The 23,292-nt window shown below is 46.0% G+C and overlaps 1 protein-coding gene across 5 annotated transcripts in view; it reads left to right on the forward strand.

Moving 5' to 3' along the window:
* LOC147016225 (uncharacterized) overlaps positions 1-15,727 on the forward strand; it is a 78,922-nt gene extending 63,195 nt beyond the window's left edge. For all 5 annotated transcript variants that reach the window (XM_085849061.1, XM_085849064.1, XM_085849065.1 and 2 more), the window contains 2 exons: positions 9,767-9,866; positions 15,058-15,727. In XM_085849061.1, the coding sequence (XP_085705187.1) occupies positions 9,767-9,866; positions 15,058-15,102 (145 nt within the window). In that variant the 3' untranslated portion in view covers positions 15,103-15,727. The remainder of the gene's footprint in view (positions 1-9,766; positions 9,867-15,057) is intronic.
* The last annotated feature ends 7,565 nt before the right edge of the window (positions 15,728-23,292 follow it).

Here is a 23,292-nt window from a genome sequence, read left to right on the forward strand (position 1 = left end):
GGTTGTAAAAATATTCAGTCCCTTTCTTAGGTCAGTACTTGGTGGAAGCACCATTTACAGCAATGGCTGCTATGAGTCTTTGGGTTGGTCTTTCCCAGCTTCACACAGTGAGATGGTGAAATCTTTACCCATTCTTCACATGACCATCTCTCTTGTTCTACCAAGTTTAATGGGGATCGTCGATGGACTGCAATCTTCAAGTCTTACTGCAAATGTTGAATTGGGTTCAGGTCAGGACTTTGACTGGGCAACTCAAGAATGTTTATTTTCTTCTTATTCAACCACTCCAGTTTAGCTTTGTGCTTCAGATCATTGCCCTGATGAAATGTAAATCTCCTACCCAGGTTCAGATTCACGGCTAACTGAAGCAGGTTTTCATCAAGGATTCTCCTGTACTTTGCACCGTCCATTGTCCCTTCTCTCCTGACAAGCTTGCCAGTCCCTGATTATGAAAAACAGACCCATAACGTGATGCTGCCACCACCATGTTTGGCAGTCTTGATGGTGTTGACTGGGTGATGTGCAGTATTAGGTTTGCGCCAGCTGTAACACTTTGAATTTAGACCAAAAAGTTCAATTTTTGTCTCATCTGACCACACGAGCTTTTAGTTGACTCGTTTTTCAGTCATGGCTTCTTTCTTGCCACCTGTCCATGGAGGCCAGCTTTTTGAAGGGAATGGGACATTGTTCATCGATGAACACCGACCCCCATCTTGAAAATAAACCTTGTAGATCTTTCAAAGTTATTGTTGGATTTACAGTGACATCCTGAACCAGTTTCCTGCTTGCCTGGCTGCTGAGGTTAAATGAGTGACCTGATATGGGTGGTATGATACGTCTTCCACTTCTTAATGATGGATTTCACCATACTCAAAGGGATAATAAGTGAGTTTGAAATCTTCTTGTAACCCTCTCCTGAATGGTGCTTCTCCACCACTTTATGTCTGACTTCTTTGGAAAGCTCCTTGATCTTAATGTTTACCTTGTTGGTTGACCAAGTGAGTTGTACCTTAAAACTCATTAGATAAGTGGGGAGATTAATTTTTAAGTTAAACCACTGACTGCAAACAGGTGTAACCTATAACACTTATTTTGTAACCTTTTAAAGAATTTGCTCCTGAAGTGATTTCTGGTTAAATGACCACTTGATGTGCAAAGATGATCTACAGCTCATCAGAAAGGACTTGGATAGTAGAGTGATGAGGATTTTTTTTTTCAGGGAGAAGTGGGGCAGGTTGGGCAGGAGGAGGAGGGATGGAAAGCTAGTTGACTTTGCAAAGGAAAATTTCAATTGGCAATATTTTTTATTTTTGCGTACAAAGTCACAAGACTGAACAAAATGGCCAGAACAGTACAAAGCGGCTAAACAGATAAATATCTGAAATTGTAGGAAGTCAAATACAGGGATTAAATAACAACAGAACAAATAAATGGAAATATGGATGTGAGGGAGAAGGGAAAAAGCACAATAATCTCAAAAGGAGGGTGTTGGCTTGGGTGAGGGTTAATGAGGGTAGAAAATATTGTTGTGGTTACCAGATTCGCAAACCACCATTCAGGTCCCTTAGGTGAGGTATCTCGGTAAGTGCATGTGTAGTTAGGCCCAAACCCGTTGTCTAGTGGGAATACATGTCATTTATACGTGCTGCGACTCTTCAGGATAGCCGTTTTTCTTTTACTATCTTTATTTTGGACCAACCGCCAGGATTACCATCACAATTACAACCACAACCACCGCTTCACCACAACCGCCACGACCTTCACGCACACCTCACAACCGTAGCATCGCCACCGTTCTTGCCCCGCTGTGGGTACCGGTGTTGGACTCATGCAGAACGCGCGTCGAACAGCGTGTACAAAATCACGGATTTTGTGCTTCAAAAACGGATCAAAAACGACACACGCCCACTTTTTGCCGTCCAATCGGTGAGCGAGGGGCGAATTGGCCCCGCCCCCAGGGCGATCGATATATGCAAATTTGTGGATCAAAAAGCCTTCACGCCCACTTTTTCTCGGGCCAATGGGGAGCGAGGTGAAAGGTCGAAGGGAGGGGGTCAAAGGCGAAGTTACGGGGGGATAAAAGGACGGTGTTCGTCAGTCAGAAGAGAGTCGCAAACGAGAACGAAAGAAGTCTGGAGCCCGAAGCCTGCAGTGGCTGGAGAAGCTGAAGAGAGCCGGACGAGGGGGTGCTCGCGTCGGTGCCAGGAGCTGCACGCCCGAGGGAGGCCGGCAGCGCGACCTGGCCGAGGTGGAGACGCACACCAGGGATAATAAAGATCCTCTATACCCCGAGCATCAGCAACCCCCTCCTGTTTCCCCCCGCGCTGAGATAGTGCGACCAAGGGGGCCCCGTTCCCACCCCCTGCCAGGCACTGTCCACGAGGCCCGCGGGTTGCGGGGCCATCGCCGCTCCGCGTCTCATCACCAGACGGGTAGGCCCGACCCGGTCTCTGCCTCAGGCCTGCCTCATTCTTGAGGGTATTTCTTTTCCTTGGTTTTGGGTATGTGTTGTCGGCGCCGTCTGTGAAGTAGAATTGTATAAGTGTTGCCGTGTGCTCGGTAGTCGGTATAAGCTCTGCACTGTGTTTTCACTTTTATGTTTGCTTTTTGTGTAAATGGAATTGTGTTTTCTTTTTTTTGTGTGCATTTGGTGGAATTGTATTTGTGTGCTTTCCGTTCGTCGCGAATAAATGTGCTTTATTGTTGAACTGTTCTCCCGCTTCGCTTCGTCTTTTCCCCCATTGAATCCCCATCTTGCTTCACGTAAAGGGTTGGTAGTGGGCTGAGTACGCCCGATAATTAATCGAACCGTCGAGGTCGACGATAACACCGCTCGGTTATTCTGGTCGCTTAAGTGGCCCGTGTCCGAAGTCGACCTGCGGCGAGGTGCGATCGCCCGGTCTACCCTCCGCGTGGGTACTTAGGTAGGTCGAATTTGGCGAGCAACCCTATCCCACGCGGGGGCTGATTGGCTCGATCGCGGTGAGACCGAAAGGTCCACCCGTGACTGGTTCCCGGCGTTAGTCCGAGAGGGTCACGACTGGATTGTCCGTCCGGTGGGCGACGTGCCGCGATTCGAGTTACGTAGCCGTTCGCACGCCGGCGGGCGCGAAAACCGCAACACTGGTGTCAGGAGTGGGATACAAATTCATCGCCCTCCTCGCGGCACTGGTATCGGAGAACAGGAAAACGGGCTCTCCTGTCTCCAATTAAATTCACGGGAATCGGTCCAGGGGTGAGAGAAGCGACCCCCGATTCCCTCCAAATTACGAGCGAGCAAATTAACCCTTCACGAGAAGCAAGATGGCGTCTCAAGGCGAGCGGGAGCCGGGGGTATTAGAAATGTATATGTGTAATAATGTAGAGTCCATGGTCCAGGATGGAATCCCCGAGCAGGAAATGTTGATTGTGCAGGAACACGGACTCGCCCAACTGAACCCAGGGCCCGAGGTGGGTGCGGCAGCGGCCGCGGTGTATGACACCTCCCCCCCCCCTCTCCACCAAGACCCTTCCCCAACCCTTGCCGAAACGGCTCAGCTGAGTGCATCCAACATGGCCCAGCTATGCGCCATGCTGGCGGCAATGAACGAAAAGATGAATGCGAAAATGATCGAAAAAATGGATGCAAACACAAATGAAATGAAAAACGAAATGAAAGACATGAACAAGCAAATGAATGAAGTGAAAACGACGATGGATGCGAATACACAACAAATAAACGAAAAGATGGATACAAAAATGAACGGAATGGAAACAAAAATGAAAGAGCTGCGGGGTGAGACGCAGAACATGGGCCAATGCCTGCAGGCGGGCATGAAGGCAGTGAGCAGGGAGCTTAAAATGGCGACTCCACGTGTGGGAGCAAACGAGCTGGGTGGGGGTGCAACGGCTGACAGGCCCGCGGTGGAGGCGGGTGAAAAAATAATTCGTGGAACGTGTTGGGCGAGGGTCGTGACGATGACCGAAAGGGAAAAATTAAATGGGGAGACCAAAACGTGTGAGACGAGACACGAGGTGACGACAACGGAAATAATAGTTGAGACAAGGGAGGTAAAGGGTGAAGAGTTGGCAGAGACACGGGAGACAAACAAAATAGAGGGAAGACGACACGATGAAGATGGGGTAAGTGACGCACACACACACACGGAGGTAGTGGAGGACAATGGGGGTGAGCTCGCGGAGCGTGTAGAGACCCAGTGCGAGCAGCTGGATGGCCTCCTCCAGGAACGAGGGGAGGGAGTCTGCCCCCTTGAGGCGAGTCACGACCAGGTGAGTTCGGTCGTGCTTTGCGAGGTTGAGAGGACGGGTGCTGTGGACAGGTGCTTGGAGAGCTTGGGGGGTATAGAGGCCCCGGAGACCCTTGTGGGGACACGAATCCCCAGTGTGGTTGTCCCTGTGTGTGTGGTGCAAGGGGTGAGTGCGTCCCCGTGTGTGGAAGCGACCCCGTGTGTGAGTGGTGTGGTGGCGATGGTGCCGGAGTACGTGCTTCCCAGCACGCCGTGTGTGGATGAGGTACCGTGTATGGAAGAGGCCGTGTGTGTGAGTGAAACGGCCAGTATGAGTGAGGAACCGCGGGTGAGTGCCCCCACGTGTGTGGATGAGGCACCGCGGTTAAGTGCCCCCGCGTGTATGAGTGAGGCACGGTGTGTGGATGAGGCACAGCGGTTGAGTGCCCTCGCGTGCGTGGGTGAGGCACCGCGGGTGAGTGCCCCCGCGCGAGTGAATGGAGCACCACGTGTGAGTAGTATGGTTTGTGTGAGTAGTGAGGCACGCGTGAGTGAACGGCCGTGTGCAAGGTCGCTGTGTGCCAGGGAGACCGTGTGTGTGAGAGAGCGGTATGAGAGGGAGATGTCAGTCGGCATGCGGGAGCACGCAGCCGCGTCTCCCCGTGTGAATGTGATGGAGTGGACTGTGTGCGTCGTAACACGCAGGTGTGCGTGGGTTGAATGGCGACGACGGCGACATGGGAGGAACGAAAGCCGGGTAGCGGCTGTAGTTGTTTCGAGGACCGTGCCGGGTTCACCCAGCAGTGAGCACGCGGTTCGTGCTGTGCAACGCACGAGACCACCACGTGCTCGCTTGCGAGAGTGAAGTCCCGGTCCGGAAACGCACGCGGTGGATTTGCCGATCCCGCGGACGGACAAAGTTTAGGCAGGTAAATGGATTTGGACCGGACGGGTTCTCCACGCGATCGTGTGTGTTCAGCTCCAACGGGCAAAGCACATGTGTTCGCGTGGGAAACCCCTCGAGACGTGGGGTTTGTGTTTTTTTTTATGCGCACGGTGACGTCATGGCTGCACGTGGGGTTGGAATCCGGCAGGAGGGGTATCTCTGCCGGATGGTAGCGTCCAAGGAGGGACGAGGAACACGTGCAGCTGCATGACGTCACGGCCAGGTGCAAAGTGCGCGAGCTCTGAGTTGCCGCGCAGGTGCTGCGCATGGAAAAGGAAAAAGCAAGCCTCACTTTCGGGTGCACAGGATTCCTGGGCAAGGGGTGAAAGACCCCCTTACCCTGGGCACAGGATGGAAACTAGTTAGGGGGAAGGGTTAGCTTAGTTAGACCGACTTCATGGGGCAGGGGTAAGTCCTCATGGAGTCCGTGGAATGGATTAGTTAGAGGGATTGTAGCCAGATTTAGGTTGGGAAATTGATTTATGGGATTATTTTGGAGACAGTGACAGACTTGTGGATGTGTAGAGGGGACGTAGCTTAGCTACGTAGTGTTAAAAGGAACGTGCTACTAGTTTAAGGGACGACGTGGGAGCACGAGTTAGTTAGGGGATGTAGTTAGAAGAATGGCAGAGTTCAGCGGTGAGTGTGTTGAAGAGTTGGTGAGTTGTGAGGTGAGGACATGTTGAGTGAGTGAGGCCAGCGGGTCTGTGTGTGTGGAGTGAATGGGGAATGCATGGTGCGATGAGTGATGGGGGGGAGGAGTGACTCCCGCCCAAGGGACCCCGGGGTCAGTGTAGAGTGAGTTAGCTGGGTTAGTCAAATTGAAAAATGGAGGTCGTTTTGTTGTTGGTGGGAAAGTAGGCTCGAGACCCATTTGGAGGGGTGCAGGAGCCCTGTTGACGGGCTTGGGAGCGTGGCTGCGAAAGGTGAGTATCGCTGAGTGGGTACCCCGGGCACCAGGCTAGTCGGCCGCGGTAGGCCATGGGCCCATGGGGGACCTGGATAGAGTAGTGGGCACGGGTGCGCCTGCTTGGTGCGGGGGCCCGGGGCGCCATTAGCCGCGTGGGCAGTGCAGTGGGCACGGGTGACCCTCGGAAAGGGGCCCGGGAGGCCGGCCTGCCACGTGTGCGTTTCAGGGGAGGTGCCATGGGGGGCACTCCCCGGTGTTAGGGAGCTGGTAGGCTCGGAGGCAGTGTAGTGCCCGGGGGTGCCATAGCGGGAGATTCGGCAGAGGGTCGTGCCTGCCAAAGGGAGCCACGTGTCCCAGCCAGGAGACCGTGTGAGGGCACGGAGAGAAAATTGGGGGGCGAGGCCCGAAATTGTGAGGACACCAACACAGGCGACGGGAATCTGGGTTTATAGAACCAATAGTTTAAGCGAGAGGCGCTTGTTGAAAGCCCCGGGGTAGTTTAGCAGTTAAATGGTTAGGGTAGATTAGGAGATGTACCCCTCCGCACCATCCATCCCCTCGCTGTCGTTGTGGGCCGCTGGACCCACTTTGGTTATAGATCGCCGAACTCTGGGGAGGCCATTCTGAGGCTTCGTTGGGCCTCGACACAGGACGTTAGCTCTCCCTTGTTCCCCTCCGGGAAGGGAACGTAGGGGTTGGGAGTCGGCTAGGTGACAGGATAGGTTAGCCGAACAAGGACGATAAAGGGGGTTAGGGGACGATTTATAGTGGGGAAGTAAAAATAAAAACAACAAAAAAAATAAGTGGGGGCTAAATTGGTTTTTCACAAATTAAGGGAGTGGGTATGTACAGTGACGGGCAAAGGCGATAGGTTGGGAGGGAGACAGGTAGGTAGGTCCGAGCCCGCCTTCCAAGTGGCCAGCACCACCGCACTCCCTCCACCAACCTCCACTGAACGGCAAAGGCTGGCCAACTTCATCGGCTGGCCGTGTTTGTCTTCAAGGCGGAGGCCGGCCAACTTCATCGGCAGCTGTTGTTTTGCTGCAAGGCCTGTGCCATCGGCTGGCCGTGTTTTGCTTCAAGGCTTGTGCCGGCCACGTCGTCTGCAGCTGCTGTACTTCAAGGCCTGTGCCGGCCAGTTCATCTGCCCGCTATGTTTGCCTGCAGCGGCCTTCTTCTGCGGGCTGTGTTTGCCTGCTCACCTTTGCCATGCCATGCCCACTGCCCACGTTCACCAGCCCCGTTCAATTTTTGCTTTGCCCCCCCTGTTCATTTCCATGTGCGCCAGGATCCGCAAGGCAACAGTTTGCAAGCTGCGAGAACTGCCCTGTTGGCAGCTACAACACGGGCCTGCAGTGGCGGCCCGTGCACCGTGTTTGTGTTCATGCATCCATTCGTTGTGCTCATTGCGTGTGCCACTTGAGCTGGCACGGAGACTGCGTTGTGCAGCCCAAGCACCGTTGTGGTTCACTGAGTTCAGTTCAAAAGGGAAGGCCTTGGACTGCGTGTGAGCAGCCAGCCACGTTCCCTGTCACCTGCATTGTTTGAGCCAGAGACTGCATGCGGGCAGCCTGGCTCCCTGCTAACTGCTTTCTTTTTGCAGAGTTCAATGATCCTGGGCCATGGTTTAGTGTAAAATTTGTAAGTTAAGGTTAAGATGTACTGTACATATGAGTGCGCCCCCGGCATGTTTGTCTTAACGCCGGCAATTTTATTTAAGTCGTCCGTGTGAGTGAGTTTGTTTAGATAGTTACGCAGCCCTCAGGTTATTTATTTTGGGGACACGAATACCATGAATGTCGCACTCAGGGATCCGTAGGTAAAGTGTACTAGGGGAAAACTACACATGATGGCACACGAAAATTTGACGACTCGGGACGAGTCTGTAAAAAGGGAAGGGGGTAGTGTTGTGGTTACCAGATTCGCAAACCACCATTCAGGTCCCTTAGGTGAGGTATCTCGGTAAGTGCATGTGTAGTTAGGCCCAAACCCGTTGTCTAGTGGGAATACATGTCATTTATACGTGCTGCGACTCTTCAGGATAGCCGTTTTTCTTTTACTATCTTTATTTTGGACCAACCGCCAGGATTACCATCACAATTACAACCACAACCACCGCTTCACCACAACCGCCACGACCTTCACGCACACCTCACAACCGTAGCATCGCCACCGTTCTTGCCCCGCTGTGGGTACCGGTGTTGGACTCATGCAGAACGCGCGTCGAACAGCGTGTACAAAATCACGGATTTTGTGCTTCAAAAACGGATCAAAAACGACACACGCCCACTTTTTGCCGTCCAATCGGTGAGCGAGGGGCGGGTGGCCCCGCCCCAGGGCGATCGATATATGCAAATTTGTGGATCAAAAGCCTTCACGCCCACTTTTTCTCGGGCCAATGGGGAGCGAGGTGAAAGGTCGAAGGGAGGGGTCAAAGGCGAAGTTACGGGGGGATAAAAGGACGGTGTTCGTCAGTCAGAAGAGAGTCGCAAACGAGAACGAAAGAAGTCTGGAGCCCGAAGCCTGCAGTGGCTGGAGAAGCTGAAGAGAGCCGGACGAGGGGGTGCTCGCGTCGGTGCCAGGAGCTGCACGCCCGAGGGAGGCCGGCAGCGCGACCTGGCCGAGGTGGAGACGCACACCAGGGATAATAAAGATCCTCTATACCCCGAGCATCAGCAACCCCCTCCTGTTTCCCCCCGCGCTGAGATAGTGCGACCAAGGGGGCCCCGTTCCCACCCCCTGCCAGGCACTGTCCACGAGGCCCGCGGGTTGCGGGGCCATCGCCGCTCCGCGTCTCATCACCAGACGGGTAGGCCCGACCCGGTCTCGGCCTCAGGCCTGCCTCATTCTTGAGGGTATTTCTTTTCCTTGGTTTTGGGTATGTGTTGTCGGCGCCGTCTGTGAAGTAGAATTGTATAAGTGTTGCCGTGTGCTCGGTAGTCGGTATTAGCTCTGCACTGTGTTTTCACTTTTATGTTTGCTTTTTGTGTAAATGGAATTGTGTTTTCTTTTTTTTGTGTGCATTTGGTGGAATTGTATTTGTGTGCTTTCCGTTCGTCGCGAATAAATGTGCTTTATTGTTGAACTGTTCTCCCGCTTCGCTTCGTCTTTTCCCCCATTGAATCCCCATCTTGCTTCACGTAAAGGGTTGGTAGTGGGCTGAGTACGCCCGATAATTAATCGAACCGTCGAGGTCGACGATAACACCGCTCGGTTATTCTGATAGTACGGAACGGGTCGCTTAAGTGGCCCATGTCCGAAGTCGACCTGCGGCGAGGTGCGATCGCCCGGTCTACCCTCCGCGTGGGTACTTAGGTAGGTCGAATTTGGCGAGCAACCCTATCCCACGCGGGGGCTGATTGGCTCGATCGCGGTGAGACCGAAAGGTCCACCCGTGACTGGTTCCCGGCGTTAGTCCGAGAGGGTCACGACTGGATTGTCCGTCCGGTGGGCGACGTGCCGCGATTCGAGTTACGTAGCCGTTCGCACGCCGGCGGGCGCGAAAACCGCAACAATATGATGATGAATGAGGGATGGTAAAGGGTTAAGTTTGGGTTGTTTGTCCCATAAATAATGGACATATCCCACTCTGCCACCTAAGTGTCAGTCATGTAAAAGATGACGCAAATTTGAGAAGTTAATTTAATAAAAGAATAATTGCATATCCTGGATTTTTATTTTCAGGCTGTATGAGCGGCTGCCAGAAATTGTGAAGAAGAAGAAACAGCAGCAGCAAGAAGAGATGTCAAGGCTTTATAGGCTGAAAGCTCTGCAATTCACACAAGTAAACATTTTGTCTATTTTGTAGAGAAATGTTTGGCCATTAATTTTGGTGATCTCTTGATTTTTTTTTTTTGTCAATAATACTGTGCAGGGTGGTCACATGATGAAACCTTTACAACTTTGAATCACTGAATGAAAACATCTTTTGATGGGGTTTGCTTTATTGAAAAGAGCATCTCAAAAAGTTTATGTTCACTCATTGTCATTATTCCACTTCAACATGAGCGCCCTTCATTACCCGGAGAATATCAAGACGATATTCTAGCTCTTGCCAGGTTCATTTGAGCATGCTTGCGTCGACACTAGAAACAGCATCAATCATCTGTTGCAGTAGTCGGGTAAATCTACAACAAAAAATAGCCTTACCCCCAAAAAATTGATACAAAAGGTTTTTTAACGGTTTTGGGTAGGGTTTGACCTCCAAAATAACATACTAAAAATCTACTCAAATCCACCTACCGGAAAGGGCGTATTTTCAAGATGGCGTCCAAAATGGCCGCCGTGGGCTTAAATTGCCATAGAATGGGCACTAGTTGGCCTATATTTGCGATTTTTGTGTCAATTTCTATGTTTCGGAGGTCAACAAATCTATTGAAATCATTTTCAAAGTTGATCAGTGATGGGAAAGCCTTAAATCCAAGATGGCGTCCAAAATGGATGGCGTAATTTCTGGGCGGGTCTAAGCCCTGATCTTGTCATCGAACAAACCTTGATGAGATCCCTGAAGAGCACTGGTGGCCTAACACGCAGAAGTGGGATGGGTGAAGAACAACGGTCACTATGGACAATGTCAATGCCGGTCACGTCGGAATATAACAGTGCGATGCAGGAATTCACTGATCTTTTGTACACGACTAGTGAACAACACAAGGAATCTAGTGGCGCAAGGATGGAAAGAGATGCTTCTGACCTAGCCAAAATCAGTTCAAAACTCATTGAATGCTCTCCATTTTCTCCAGATCCCTCACTAAGAAATGTTGTGACTGGAGTGGTGGCCGTGTCGGATGTGAATGTCCATGAGCATAAGTCTGTTGGAGAGAAGATTATGGAAAGTATGGTCAATAAACCCGCATTCACATCTTCCTTCAAACAAAAAGACAAAGCCAAAACACTTGGAGATGTATCTTCAGTCAAACTTGGTCCAGACAGAGCAATTGACCCTGCTCTACTCTTTCAAAGATTGCTTGTTGTGTCAAAAACAGGAGACATTTCGTTGGAAGATGTCATGGGCTATGAGCTGAGCCCATTTCCCCCTGCCCTGTTTGAGGGTATAGGTATTTTCAGAAAGGCTGACAAACCTCAATTAGTTCAAGCTATCAGAGACCATTCTGCCAAAGTGTCAAATGATACCGTGTCTGACTCAGTTCCCCAAACTGAGCACTATGTTCTTGATGGTGGCTCCTTGCTGCATCGTTTGTCATGGACAGCCGGGGACAGTTTCAATGTGATAGCCAAGTCGTATGCTGACTTCACTATTCGTCACTATGGAAAAGCAACAGTCGTTTTTGATGGTTATGATGATGGACCATCTATTAAGGACAATACACACAAGCGCCGTGGCCATATTGTTCATCCCGAAGTCAGCTTCACACCTGGAACAGAATTCTCTGGCAAAAGGATGAGTTCCTGTCCAGGAGCTCCAACAAGCAACAGCTCATCAACCTCATCAGTGAGGAAATGAAGAAAATTGGCTTGAACGTAATTCATGCACCAGGGGATGCCGATGTAGACATAGTAAAAGCGGCAGTGACATCGTCATACCAACAATCAACTACCCTGATTGGAGAAGATACAGATCTGTTGGTGCTATTATTGCATTACGCTAGCGTCGACAGCAAAGAACTGTATTTTCGTTCTGACAATTCATCCAGGAACTGGAAGGTGCACAATATCAACCAGCTGAAAGTATCATTGGGTGAAGAGCTATGCCCACATCTTCTCTTCCTTCATGCCTTCACTGGGTGTGACTCGACATCTCGAGTATTTGGAATTGGAAAAAAGTCAGCATTTCAGAAACTGGCAAAGGGGGATTCAGCAATCAAGACTTGTGCAAACACCTTCCTTGTCCCCAACCAAACAAGAGACATGGTCGTGGAAAACGGCAACAATGCCATGAAAGTATTATTTGGAGGACATCCCTGTGATTCCCTCGCCAAGTTGCGATATAATGTCTTTGTGAAGAAACTGGCTTCAGCTAAGTCGTTTGTCACCCCAGAACGTCTGCCACCAACAGCATCTTCAACAAGGTTTCACTCTCTGAGAGTATACTATCAGATTATGGTCTGGATGGGGAGGAACGGAAACTTGAAGGCAACAGACTGGGGTTGGAAACTGGAGGACAATAAACTAGTTCCAGTCATGTCAGACAAGGACGCTGCTCCAGAAAAGTTGTTGAAGATGATGCGATGCAACTGCACAACTGGCTGTTGAACAAGTCGCTGTAGCTGTAGGGGATACGGTCTGCCATGCCACAGCGTCTGCGGACCCTGTCAACTTGATACCTGCGAAAATCCTTTCAACAAGACAGTATCGGAGGACGAAGAGGAAGCATAGTTTATCTATGGTAAATGCCACTTCAATGAACGAACTTTCGTTGATGTTTTCGATTTACCCTAACTTGAAGGCATTTTAATTGAAAGTACGTTCTAGAGGAAATGGTGATCATTGTGAGAGCCGATTAATTTATTACTTTCTAAATTACCAAAGCATATTTTTATTTATGTTATGCACAAGATGGTCAATTAATCCTGATCACTACACATGGGACAACTTTTCAGGTAGACACTATTTGAAGGATTGGGCATGACCTCCAAAACATAGGAATAAAAACAAGCACTACAAATGTAGTCCATTTATTGCTTGTTTTAAAACAAGTACACGCCCATGGTGGCCATTTGGGGGGGGGGGGGCATTTTGGATGCCATCTTGGATACAAGGCCTTACCATCACTAGTCAACTCTGAAAATGATATCAGGTGATTTGTTGACCTCCAAAACATAGAAATCGACACATACATCACACAAGCACAGCATTTATTGACAATTTAGTAGCAAATTTATGCCCATGACGGCCATTTTGGGGGGCCATTTTGGACGCCATCTTGAATTTAAGGCTTTTCCATCACTGATCAACTTTGAAAATGGTTTCATTGGATTTGTTGACCTCCAAAACATAGAAATTGACACAAAAATCACAAATGTAGGCCAGCTATTGCACATTCTATGGAAATTTAAGCCCACGGCGGCCATTTTGGACGCCATCTTGAAAATAGGCCCTTTCCGGTAGGTGGATTTGAGTAGATTTTTAGTATGTTATTTTGGAGGTCAAAACCGACCCAAAACCGTTGAAAAACCTTTTGTATCAATTTTTTGGGGGTCAAACCACAAATTTACTCTACTACAGCTCCTGCATTGTGTTCACCTTCCTGTAGTAAACAATATCGTTGACATATCCGCACAAGAATAAGTCGAGTGGGGTTATGTCAAGAGAGCGGGGTTGCCATGGGATTGGACCTCCCCTGCCGATTCAGCGACCTGGAAATGTTGCATCAATGTCATTTTTTTTTCTTTTTTTAAACTCTTATATGAGCCTTGACAATTTATACAAAAAAACAACTCCAGCTTCCTTCTCCAATATGGGGGTGGGTTGGGGGGGGGTGGCACTGTCCTGTAAAAATCACTTGCTGGAGGGGAGCCACCCAGGGGACAACATGATTCTGCTACATCTGTAGGTAATTGTTGTTGTTGATGGCTGGTTCACCAAAGAAAACGGGTCCCACAACATGGTCATGCTTGAGTCTGCAAATCACGTTTACTTTCGGGCTGTACGTTCCGTGTCTCGAACAACATGGGGCTTTTTAGAGCCCCAGATCCTGAGGTTGTGGTGATTGATGTGCCCTGAGACATGAAAGGTAGCCTCGTCAGGAAATGCCATGCGTTTTAGGAATTCATTATCCACATTCAGCAGTTTCACCAAGTCCATGGCGAATGCGTAGCGTCGCGGACAATCATCGGGCTCGAGAGCCTGTACAAGTTGAATCTTGTATGCATGCAGCCTCAAGCGCTTGTGTAGCACCTTGTGCACTGTTGATTGTGACGTATGCAATTCTAAGGTACATTTGCGTGTGGATTTCTGAGGACGACGCAAGAACGATTGTCACATCTGTTCCACATCTTTAGCACTTGTGCTTGCATGCCTGGACCCTGGCTGCCATACGACACTTCTAGACTCCATGAACTTCTTATGCCAGTCATGTATCAATGATCTACTTGGTAGTGTCCTTTGGTCTTTCTTTCAGAAATTAGATTGCACCTGAACGTCCAATTTTGTTTCCATCAACCATGTTGCACACTGCCTTTTCCTGTGGCGTCGTTTTGGGGTTGCTCAATCACCTACATTCACTTGGAATTAAAAAAAAAACATTGTGCTGTAACAAACTTATTGAGTTGCTTAACATGATGCAGAAAACCCCTTCAAATTATATTACCCCATTTGGAAGTGAGGCTTATTGTAAAATGTAACGGTTTCATTAACCTCCACCATCGAAGATGGATGGAGGTTACTGTTTTCACCCGTCAGTTTGTTTGTTTGTTTGTTTGTTAACAGTATTACGGATAAAACTCCTCGACGGATTTCGACGAAACTTGGTGGGGGGGTTAGGTATGGTCCAAGGATCATGCCATTAGATTTTGGACTTGGTCCAAAGTCCAATATGGCCGCTATGGCGGCCATTTTGAAAAAAATATTTGAATTTTTGCTTTTACATTTCTACATGTTATAAGTGATTTCCAACAAAAAACATGCCAAAATTATAATTGCGGCTGGTTTTGGAACTTCAGGTGGATATACCCACGTAAAATCAATTTCTGTCTCAAGGAATCTAGTTATGACTAATGAATTGAGTATGTAAAAGAGAAAGTTGCAAACTATAACTCTGAGCACTGTTGACGTCAAATTGAATGAATAGGATATCAGGTTCACTTGAGTGACCTAGCAGTATTGGCGGCGGAGGTTTTGCACTCCACCGAGTGCTCCCCCTCTAGTTTTTCATGTGATCATCCTGTATGTATAGACTACAAAACGTATGGAAAACAGAGCATTTGATAGACTTTTATTACGATGCATGTCACATTGTTGCCATTGTATCAGGTTTGATTTTTATTTATTTATATTTACTGTCATGTCTCCTACAGAAAGTAACAAACCGGGTTCTCGGACGCAGCAAGGCGTGGGAGTGATGATCGCAGGCCCTGCAGCAGGGGTTGGCACGCGTCACTGATGGTGGGATATGGGTCATTATTATTTCTCCAGATTCATGTCAGGTGTCTGTCAGTAACCCCCATGTAACACAATAAAGGTCATGTACATCTGTCCTCTTCCGAGGTCAGCAAAATGAGTGCCAGCATGCTGGTATACTGTGTTAGAGTGGCAACCTGTCCAGGATTATGTCCAATAGCCAAGGAGACTGCTTAAGCAGCACCAACGCTCTGCACAGAGTATGGTCCCAATCTCCTTGTGTATCCGCGCGCACCATCTGGCTCTTCCCACCACCGGAATTAATCTTCAAATGTTAATATGCCGATTGTAAATGCTCCGCATCATTCATCAGCTTTTCATCCTTCCTTTGATTGCAGTGAATTATTGTTTTTTTATTGTTTTGTTAAATTTGCTTCACAGAAGTATCAGTTTTTACCCAAATCAAATTAGCAAAAGAAAAAAATAAATTAACAGCAAGCTTGAATAACTGACAACACCATGTGGGGTGGCCAAACCAGTTTAATGGCCAAACCAGTTTGAATCACTTTTTATTTGCATTGTCTATACCAGCGTTATGTCTGAGATATTAAAGTTGAAATCACCTCACTGACGTGGTCTCGTTTATGCTCGTGGAATTCTCTGAAACACCTAAACTGAATACTGTTTTTTTTTTCTCTCTCAAACTTGTGGAAAAACTTGAGCTTAATTTTTACATTTGGGTCAAAACTGGCATTTATTTGATCCAGGTAAAGTGCGTGCACCATTGGACTGTACAAGATAATTTGTAAAGCAAACTCCTTGAAGGAATCTGACGGTATCCATGACGAGTGTTGATTGTTTTTATGTCTGAGAATCAATCCTGGACATGTCATCTATCCATCTTTCAAAATACTTCACAATGAACTTTTGGTTCAAGTTTCTTATTAAGTGATCGATTCCATTTCAAGTGGTGTATGATTAAAGTTAGTCATGTGTAGTAATACTTTAAATAATATTAATAATTAAATAAACCAATGTCACCCGCAGGGTGACCTATATCTTGCCAAAAGGTGACCACGTGTGACTTCTTTAAGGTCACACTGAGGTGAACAGAGCTGCTATCCACCAGGAGCGACTCCTTGAGGAATATCTGCCGACAAGAGATTCCGATGAGAATCGTTCTACAGAGTAACCATGAAAAATATGCTTTTGCCTCATAACGTCACCAAATGACGTCATAATGTCTCAACCTTGACATATCTAGAAAGCACTCATCGAGGTGTTCAATTTGAGGTACGACACGCTATGGTTCCTAAAACTTGAAAATTTGACCTTGGGGTCAAATATGTTTGACCTTAGGCGCTAACCATGAAGGTCAAGGCCAATTGCCACCAAAAATTAATCAGCTGAGCGCCAGACCATGAACTATATTCCCATGAAGTTTGAAGACGATCCGATCAAAATTACTCAAAAAATAAGGGTTTAGTCGACTCCCCTGATTTGCGACAAAGTGACCTTGACCTTCAAAATTTTGTGCACTGAAAGGGACCTCTATAGGCCTCTGATATGCGAAGTTACAAAAATTTCCAATGATAACTTTGCTCTGCAGAATTTTTTATATGTGATTACAGACAAACAAACAAACAAAAAAAAAAACATACTAGCTGACTAACATATCTTGCAAAAACTTTGTTTTGGCAAGATAATAAGTTTTAATAAAGATATTGCGTTGATGTGTTGACTGACTATGTGGACACAAGTTTGACGTTGTAGGTCCATTGATGTTGAGTAATCTACTGATGTGGACCTGCGACCAGGGTTGTGGATCCATTGTTTGGAGAGATTCTTGGCTGAAAGGATCGAAACCTCGATGATCAACGGTGCCCAGCTGATGATCCAGGCAGCTGGGAAATCAGAAAATGGTTTATAAGTTCAGGTTATAACTTAAAATAAAATAACTTTTCAAAGTACTTACCAGTACATAATATATCCATGTTTGTGTGTTATATATATATATATATGTTTGTATGTTTATATATACTAGTACGTTCCCGTAAAGAAAAAAATATATATATATATTTCAACCGCGAGCAACAAACAACAACCACACAAGCCGTTTCTTCGCTCTCGCGTGCCCGTACGTGCGTGGCGCGGAAGTTCGCATATTACAGTTACAATGATTTGCAACTTAGGTTTTAATGGCCAATTATTCAATTTGCACCAACGTATTTTGCTTTTTCGCAATGTCATCGCAAGGAAAAACAAAAAGAGAAGAGAAGAGAAAAAAAATTACTTCCTGCTTCGGAGCATACCAGCACTCTGATGTTACCGAAATTTATGCACCGTCTCATATGAAAACGATCATAACTTGCGGCATTGTGTTTATCTATAAATGCGCATAAGAAATCGAGAAATTATTAGAATACACGAAGTCATCACTCTCTGGAAGTCCATACGTTGTAACCCGTAATGGGGAACGCAGCTGAGCTTCCCTTCCCCATCGGCCACGCACACGCAACAACGTGTCTTGTCATTGGTTTGGTAAATAAATGGCCATAACTTGGGAAGCACTTGTCCGATTAATATCAAACCTTGAAAAGGCACATCCTCAGGGCCCCAGCAATATACCTGGCAACTTTCCATTAGATCGGACCAGAGGTTGTCGAGAAACAGCGGTCACAGACACACACACACACACATTGCTGGAATTATAATATATATATATATCTTCTTCTTCTTTCGGCTGGTCCCGTTCGGGGTCGCCACAGCGGATCATCCGTATGATCCGCATAGTGATTTGGCACATGTTTTACGCCGGATGCCCTTCCTGACGCAACCCTGGTCGCCTCTTACGACACAGGGATATGGTACAGCTATTTTAACCGGGGTATACACCGGCCCAGTACCCTGGTACTCATTTCGCCGACCTCGGAAGGATGACAGGCTGAGTCAACCCCCTGGTGTATTAATTCAGTGGCCAACGGGAATTGAACTCAGGACCTTTCGGATCCCAAGCCGCTGCCCTAACCACTGCGCCAACACCAGGCTCATATATATATATATATATATATATATATATATATATATATATATATATATATATATATATATATATATATATATATATATATATATATATATATATATATATATGTATATGTATATATATGTATGTTTAGATAAAGATAAATAGTTCTGGGTGTACTACAAGAGGGTATCCTCGGTTCCCCTCGGAATTTCCATGCCTGAGGCTGCTGAGCAGGAATAACTGTCGTGGTGGGTTGTTAGGCAACTATGTGCCAATTAGGTAACCACATGGTCCAGTGTCCTCCATCTAATTGCTGTTTAACTGGAGGTCACGCGGTCTCCTGGTCGGGGGACATGCCGTCAGCTATGCTCATCTTAATTTGATCTTAATTGGGGTGGCCAAGCAACCGCGAGTGCATACCGGACTTGGGATGAAAGCCAATTAATTGGAGAATTAGGACAATGGAAGGACAATGTAAAATGTGAAAAAATGGTGATGTGCAGCATTTGAATGCACAAGCAAGCAATCAAAGAGGGGAAATGCGTTTAAAAAATGTATACAAGGATAATGGTTGCAAGTGAGTACAGGAAAGAAAATTGAAAAGAAGCAGAACTTAACTCTCTATGCCTTACCTATCGGCTATATATATATATATATATATATATATATATATATATATATATATATATATACATATATACATATATACATATATATATATATATACATATATATATATATATATATATATATATACATATATACATATATATATATATATACATATATATATATATGTATATATATATATATATATACATATATATATATATGTATATATATATGTATATATATATATATATGTATATATATACATATATATATATATATATACATATATATATACATATATATATATACATACATATATATATATATATACATATATATATATATATATATACATATATATATATATATATATATATATATATATATATATATATATATATATATATATATATATATATATATATATATATATATATATATATATATATATATATATATATATATATATATATATATATATATATATACATATATATATATATATATATATATATATACATATATATATATATATATATATATATATATATATATATATATATACATATATATATATATATATATATATATATATATATATATATATATATACAGGACATGGGTACCCAATCAGACTGATCTCGGAAGGAGAAGATAAGGATAGAAAGAGGAGAGAGGATGAGGTCATTTGACTCTTTGCTCACTGGGCAGGGCAGTGACCCAAACGCGAAAGGGAGGGGTCAAAAGTAGGAAGACTGAAGGTGCTTGACCGTAGAGGTGCGGTGGATGCTCGTAGTGCACGTGGTGCAAGAGGAAACTGTGAAAGTGCATATCAGTGGTGGTGCCCTGAAAGGGCAGTTGGTGGCAGCAAAGGCCTTGTTGAGCTCCTGCGTTCAAGTGGAACGATATATTGGAAAAGCGAATAAAAGAATGCATGAGATAGAGAATTGTAAAGTGTGTGCATGGGTGGCTTGGCTTCGGCCCTGTGCTTGCTCTGTCCATCCAACTCTCCAGCTTCCCAGGTCCGACCCGCCAATGTGAGCACCACCATTAGAGCCGCGATCGTTCTCTTGTGAAGCCCCACGAAGCAAGCACAGGATGAGCACCAAAGCCAAGAACCAAAGCGCAATAGTAGCGGCTCTTTTCCCATTTTTATAACCATTCAGTGAGGACGGGGCCTAAATGAGGATCAAAATGGCCTCCTGGGGTAATCTCGGCCGCCAATTGGTGCATCACCGCTTTCGCCACCCATGCCAGACCTCCACGATTCCTGCCCAGTTGGTCACTCAACCAAGACATGTGATGGACCCTCTGTAATGAATATGGGTGGGGGCTTGGGATGCGTTACAGGTGGGGGGCGAATGCTGTGAGCTCGTAATTGCTTGTCGGAGCAAACAGAGCGATTATTTAACAACAGGACGCTAATGGCCAATTAGTGCCTGTTTTGACAGTCTGGAGAATGGATGCAATTGCCATTGTCCTGCGTTACCGTCCCCGTGGTTCCAAGCCACGGCAGTGTCTGGGGGGGGGGGGGGGGAGGTTGCAAAGATGAGGTGATGATGGAGGAAGGTGGATAGTTCGTGTGTGGTGGAGTTGACGTCATGGATTGCATGTTGCGAGTTTTTTGGGTCTTGGGGTGTTAAATGGTGTGTATAATGTCTTGATGCAATGCAACTTAACGTGTGAAATAAAAACCAAGTGTAACCATTATTTAAAGAAAGATGTCGGGATGGTTTCGCACAATAATTTCTTGTGACCATCCCTACCTTGTTTACATACTTTTTGGAGAAACATCCAAACATCTTTTTCCATTTTTAACCTCTGCCACCGAAGGTGAAAGAAGTGTCTCTCTGTTTGTCTGTCTGTCTGTCTCTGTGCAGGATATCTTAAAGTTGTGGATGGATCTGAATGAAACTTGGTGGGCAGGTTGGGTGTGTGACCATGACAAATTGATTCGATTTTGGTGAAGATCTGAATCTGGATACGAGAATTATTTCATTTATCAAGTTAAATTGTGATGAGTAAGGCCAGACAAGAAAATATAATTTCAGGAAGGGAAAAGTTAAAGATATGCTCTACGAATGCCAGAAGTTTAAATAATAAGATGGAAGAGCTTGAAGCCAAAGTAGATAGCGAGGAGTACGATATAGTTACAGTGAGTGAGACATGGTTTAAGGACGAGAGTAACTGGAGAACAGGATTAGAAGGCTACAAGGTGTGGGCGGTGTGATAGGAAGGAGAGAATAGGAGGAGTAGCAATCTGGGTAAAGGACAGCATTGTATCAAGAGAAAGAGGTGACATTAAGGAAGGAATAAATGTTGAGGACTCTGTGTGGGAAGAGATTAGAGATTGAAGAAACAGTAAAATACTGGGAGGATGCTTTAAAAGGCTCTGGCTGTGAAGGAAGAGGAGGAAGGAGGAGTACATGAAGAATTCAAAAGGGCACGTGGTAAGGGAAGAGTATTGATTATCGTGGATTTTTAACTTGCCAGGGATAGATTGGGTCCAGGAACAGGGAAAGGGCAGAGCAGATGAGGATTTCATAATTTTAGTCCAGGATCGCTTTTTAACCCAGTTTGGAGATAAGCCCACGAGGGGGAGTGCAGTGAAAGACTTCCTTTCAAGTAACGATCCCAATATGGTGGAGGTCGGTGAGCATTTAGGAGCAAGTGACCATAACATTGTGTGTGCGCAAGGATTCTGTTGAGTAAGGTTATTAGATTTCAGGAAGGTAAACCTTGAGGGTATGAGGAGAGAGATAGGTGATGTACAGTGGGAGAAGCTAACAACAGGACAATCAGCATCAGAGAAATGGGAAACCTTCAAGGACCAAATGTGTAGAGTGCAGAGTAAGTACATTCCAATGAGGTGTAAAACTAGAATCATAAAGAGACCAGGGTGGTTGAGCAGTGAGATAAGGAACTCTATAAAGGAGAAACAGAAGGTATTTATAAGGTTTAAAATAACAGACTGGAGTTAGATTTATATCACTATCAGAGTAAACAGAGGCAAGTGAAGAAAATAACTCGGCAAGCCAAAAGAGAGGATGAGAAGGACATGGCTCAGAATATTAAACATAATAACAAGGCTTTCTTTAAGTACATCAGGGGAAAAGAATAGGTTAGGACCAGTGTGGGCCCATTGGGGAATCACACCGGGAGAGTGGTTAGTGATGAAAGTGAGATGGCAGGCTTATTAAACAGGTATTTTTCTTCAACTTTTACACAAGAACAGTCAGGAGAAATGCCAATAGCTGAGAGTATCTATCGAGGAGGTGAGGAAGGGCTTTTACAGAAGATCCAGGTTGGAGTGGAGGAAGTAAAGGAACAGCTAGGTAATCTAAGAGTAGATAAGGTTCCGGGTCTCGATAATATGTACCCGAGAGTATTGATAGAGGTGGCTGAGCAGGTAAGCGAGATGTTAACGGATATTTTCAGTGGTTCCCTGGAGTCAGGGACAGGTACCGGAGGATTGGAGAGTAGTAAATGTAACACCATTATTTAAGAAAGGATCCAGACAAGAATTGGGGAACTATAGACCTGTGAGTTTGAGTTCAGTTGTGGGGAAGATGTTGGAGACATTAATTAACGACCAGATGAGGAACCATTTAAACAAATACAAACTAATTAAAGGTAGTCAGACAAAACTACCTTTGGTAAACCCATACTAACAAATCTTTTAGAGTTCTATGAAGCAGTGTTTGATTGGGTGGATGAGGGAAAGGCAGTGGACATAGTATATCGACACTTTAAGAAGGTATTTGAGAAGGTATCACATCGGAGGTTGTTAGCCAAAGTGAGGGCTTGTGGAGTGGCTGGTCAGGTAGATAATTGGATTGCAAACTGGCTTCGTGATAGGAAGCAAAGAGTGGCTGTGAGTGGGAGGATGTCTTGCTGGGAGGATGTAAGTAGTGGGATACTTCAAGGATCAGTACTCGGACCATTACTATTCATTATTTGCATCAACGATTTGGATAATGGGGTAAAGAGTAAGCTTTCCAAATGTGCAGATGACACAAAGCTTGGAGGTGAGGTGGATCGGAGAGGGGGTGGTAATCAGATTCAGGAAAGTATTGATACTTATGTAGATTGGGCAAAAGATTGTCAGATGGAATTTAACCTGAGCAAGTGTAAAGGCGCTGTCACACCTTGACGATTTAGCCAACGTATGCCTGACTTATGCAAAATTGGGCTAAAATGCCGGCACACGTCGAATACGTTATGGGTAAGTTTGTATACGTTAAGAGCATGCTGAAAAACACTGCCATACGTCGTAGTACGCTGGCTTTCATCGTTGTACTTTGCCGTTGTCCTCAAATTTTAGCATGCTTGAAATTTTACGACGTATGCCGGCGTATGACTCACACGTTCTGCTACACTGGCCATAAGTTGTAGGCACGTTATGAGATCGTTGACACACGTTACTTGTAAGTTACTCATAAGTCGAAACACGTCGAGGTAATGATTAGCGTACCCGAAACTTATTTATAACCTATGAGTAATGTGTTGTAGGCACGTTAAACGATCTTGCACACACGTCGAGGCACGTTAT

Source organism: Eptatretus burgeri, chromosome 12, assembly GCF_056783735.1.
Source record: "Eptatretus burgeri isolate ZD-2024b chromosome 12, Ebu_testis_v1, whole genome shotgun sequence".
Lineage (NCBI taxonomy): Eukaryota > Metazoa > Chordata > Myxini > Myxiniformes > Myxinidae > Eptatretus > Eptatretus burgeri.